The sequence below is a fragment of the Limulus polyphemus genome, unplaced genomic scaffold, assembly GCF_000517525.1.
Source record: "Limulus polyphemus unplaced genomic scaffold, Limulus_polyphemus-2.1.2 Scaffold2229, whole genome shotgun sequence".
NCBI lineage: Eukaryota > Metazoa > Arthropoda > Merostomata > Xiphosura > Limulidae > Limulus > Limulus polyphemus.
In genome coordinates this window covers 159,408-163,322 of record NW_013667839.1, presented here as the reverse complement: position 1 = coordinate 163,322, position 3,915 = coordinate 159,408, and the positions used below count along the sequence as shown (strand labels likewise).

Below are 3,915 nucleotides of genomic sequence, written 5' to 3'. Positions count from 1 at the left end.
TGTACCCTTAATACTACACAGTACTAAAAGAACAAATAATGACTGTCTGAACCATGTACCCTTAATACTACACAGTACTAAAAGAAAAAATAATGACTGTCTGAACAATGTACCCTTAATACTAAACAGTACTACAAGAACAAATAATGATTATATGAACAATGTACCCTTAATACTACACAGTACTAAAAGAACAAATAATGACTGTCTGAGCAATGTACTCTTAATACTAAACAGTACTACAAGAACAAATAATGATTATATGAACAATGTACCCTTAATACTACACAGTACTAAAAGAACAAATAATGACTGTCTGAACAATGTATTCTTAATACTACACAGTACTACAAGAGCAAATAATGACTGTCTGAACAATGTACCCTTAATACTACACAGTACTACAAGAGCAAATAATGACTGTCTGAACAATGTACCCTTAATACTACACAGTACTAAAAGAACAAATAATGACTGTCTGAACAACGTACCCTTAATACTACACAGTACTACAAGAACAAATAATGATTATCTGAACAATGTACCCTTAATACTACACAGTACTAAAAGAAGATTTTGTTTTGTTTATTAATTAATTATATTTTGTTTCACATATTTACCTCTGCCACCAAAGTTTTCCCCTGTGTGTGTGTGTGTGTTTTTCGGCAAGATTTCTTAAAAATGGATGAATGGATGAGGAGGAAACTTGTTATACATTTGGACTATGACTAAAATTAGAAGTGATTAGTTTTTGGAGTGTCAAAGTCAAAGGTAAAGAAAAACCAAAAAATTCCTATCTGTTTACATGGGGAATGATTTTTTTCATATTATTTTTGCTCTATTACTCAGTCAGAAATGATCAGATTTTGATGAAACTTGGTTGACAAACATAGAATATTATTCCTCATTTTCCTGTTTGGGCTTCAGTAGTCATCATCATTATACAATGAGTATGTGTATGATAAAAGGAAATAGTTATATTAAAACACTGCTCTTTATTCTCAAATCATACACTTAAGGAATAAGAAGCCCTAATGAAGTTTTACTAAACATGGATGAGTGATATTTTTCTTCACGTGCATAGCTGGCTAGTTAGAAGGTAAGATAAGATGTCTGCAACAGTATCAGATTGATAGGGAAAAAAAAGAGTTAATATGTGTGGTCCTTGAAGTTATTATCAACAAGGGATATGAATATTATATCAAGTTGTATATTAATGTAGTTTATCTGGCAAAGTGGGAATCAAATCAAAATGAGAAAATCATGTTTCCATAATCCTTAATGAAGCATTACATTTAATATAAATGTTAATGTGATAAGATGGGAGCCACAGATGAAGTTGAAGAAAAGTATTATGTTTGATAAACATAAAAACAATTTTCATACACGTCTTACCAAAGTCAAAAACAAAATAATCTATGTATTCAATGGGAAAGAATTGGAACAGTATTTAACCTTACATGTCTGCACTGTTCACTTCCATACAAGAGCAAAAACCATGCTGGCAACTAGGTACTTACAGGTGAACAGTAATATGGACACTGTGGAACAAATCAAACAGGCAAATAATCTAATTTCTTAATAGGTAAAAACAATGATAAAAAGCAAAACTTACTTTCAATAACAGCCAACTTTTTATCAGCAGATTTGAGCACTAAAGCATCAAAATTTTCAGAACCTGGAACCTCTTGGACACTTGTTAACTCTGTAGGAAAGTCCTTAGCAGCTTGGCTTTGTTTTAAACCTGGACAATCCAACTCATTCTTTAAAGCTCTTGCATTAAAAGGCACTGATTTTGTAGCTTCAGGCACACGTCTTGATTTTGAATGCTTTGATTCATTACTTTTCTCTTTAGCACTGGAACTAGAAGGCACTGATTCTGTAGCTTTAGGCACACTCCTAGATTCTGAATATTCTGATTTACTAATCCTATCTTTAGCACTGGAACCAGAAGGCACTGATTTTGTAGCTTTAGGCACACTCTTAGATTCTGAATATTCTGATTTACTAATCCTATCTTTAGCACTGGAACCAGAAGGCACTGATTCTGTAGCTTTAGGCACACTCCTAGATTCTGAATATTCTGATTTACTAATCCTATCTTTAGCACTGGAACCAGAAGGCACTGATTCTGTAGCTTTAGGCACACTCCTAGATTCTGAATATTCTGATTTACTAATCCTATCTTTAGCACTGGAACCAGAAGGCACTGATTCTGTAGCTTTAGGCACACTCCTAGATTCTGAATATTCTGATTTACTAATCCTATCTTTAGCACTGGAACCAGAAGGCACTGACTCTGTAACTTCTGATATGTGTCTTGATTCTGAATGATTTGATTTTTACTTTCTCTTTAGCACTGGAACTAGAAGGCACAGATTCTGTACCTTCAGGCACACTTCTTGATTCTAAATGTTCTGATTCACTAATTCTCTTCTTTGCTCTAGAGCCTGAATGCACTAATCCTGTAACTTCATGTACAATTCCTGATTCTGACTCACTAATTCTATCTTTAGCACTGGAACTAGAAGGCACTGATTCTGTACCTTCAGGCACACTTCTTGATTTTGAATGTTCTGATTCACTAATTTGTTCTTCAGGTCTGGAGTCTAAAAGCACTGATGATATAGTCTGAGATACACTTTTTGATCCAGAAAGCAATAATATATCAAAATTTACTTCACATGAAGGCACTGATTCTTTTACCTCTTCCTCAGATTCTGATGAAACAAATTGATCTTTAGAGATTGAAGGACCTTTATCTTTTACCCCATGTTTATTACTAGAACTTGTTACAACTGAATCAGTGTTTTTACTTTTAGAAACATAGAGATCTGAAACTACAGATACTTCTTTACACATGGAAAATTCTTGTTCACCCCTGGAATTCAAAGATGGCATGTTCTTATACTTGTGTTCATCTTCAAAGCCTAAGACTAATGCTTTTTTTACCTCATGGTCATATGTATAACCAGAAGTTGATGACCCTGAACAATCTTGTTTATCCTTGAAATAGGACTGCACTGTCCCAGTATTATCTTGCTGACTTTTAGATGAACCTGAAGATGTGAAGTCAGTAGATTTTTGTTCGTCCCTAGAGTATGGCAGCAAGGTTGAAATTTCTTGTTCACTTTTAGATATTCCCAACTCTGTGGCATCATCAACTGCAGTGACTTCTGCACATAATTTCACTGGGCTGACCTTAAACAGAATCAAAACAAAACAAAAACATAAGTATCTATAAATATGTATACAGACAGTGTTCCTTTTCCTCAGACTTTTCCCTATCATACATTTTAACCATACCTACAGTTCAACCTAAAAATGTCACACACACACAGTAATCTAATCATTTAGCACTCATGATTTAAGTTTGGTCTCCTATCTGTTCATAAATCAGAAATACTTAAATTAAATAGTTGTATACATATATATAAGAAGATAAATATCCTAATTTTAAACATCTTTTTTTTCCTTACCACATACTTATAAAGTTTGTTTAAGTAATTCATACAAATTTACAGAAATGCTATCTGTTAGTGATTTTCAACTGATAGATTAGAGGAAAGACAGCTACTTAACAGCACCCACCATGAATTTTTGGGCTACTCTAATTGAATTGTGGGGTTTGATTGTCTATCTTATAATGCATCCAAAGTGCGCAGCACACTTTTTTTCAGGCAGTGGAATGCAAACTGTGGAACCTCAGATTTACAGTCCAGCCCACATAAACAGGAAGATACCTGAACTATTTGTGTGTGTGCATCAGTTGGGAAGCTTCCAAAGCAAGTTGAAGTCACAGCACATTCTTGATATTTTATATTATAATCAAACACAATCTTATAGTGTTGTACATAAAACTACCAGGTTTTCTTATCAAAACTGAACATCATATATGCCTTTTATAAGTTTTAA

The 3,915-nt window shown here is 33.5% G+C and overlaps 2 protein-coding genes across 5 annotated transcripts in view; both read right to left on the bottom strand.

Moving 5' to 3' along the window:
* LOC111087502 (centrosome-associated protein 350-like) overlaps window positions 1-2,268 on the bottom strand; it is a 23,241-nt gene extending 20,973 nt beyond the window's left edge. The window contains exon 1 of the mRNA XM_022394327.1: window positions 1,616-2,268. The gene's annotated coding sequence lies outside the window, so the exon portion shown is untranslated. The remainder of the gene's footprint in view (window positions 1-1,615) is intronic.
* The window catches only part of LOC106466339 (centrosome-associated protein 350-like), a 136,819-nt gene continuing 135,006 nt past the window's right edge, over window positions 2,103-3,915 (bottom strand). For all 4 annotated transcript variants that reach the window (XM_013926614.2, XM_022394326.1, XM_022394325.1 and 1 more), the window contains one exon: window positions 2,103-3,201. In XM_013926614.2, coding sequence (XP_013782068.2) covers window positions 2,272-3,201 — 930 coding nt within the window. In that variant the 3' untranslated portion in view covers window positions 2,103-2,271. The remainder of the gene's footprint in view (window positions 3,202-3,915) is intronic.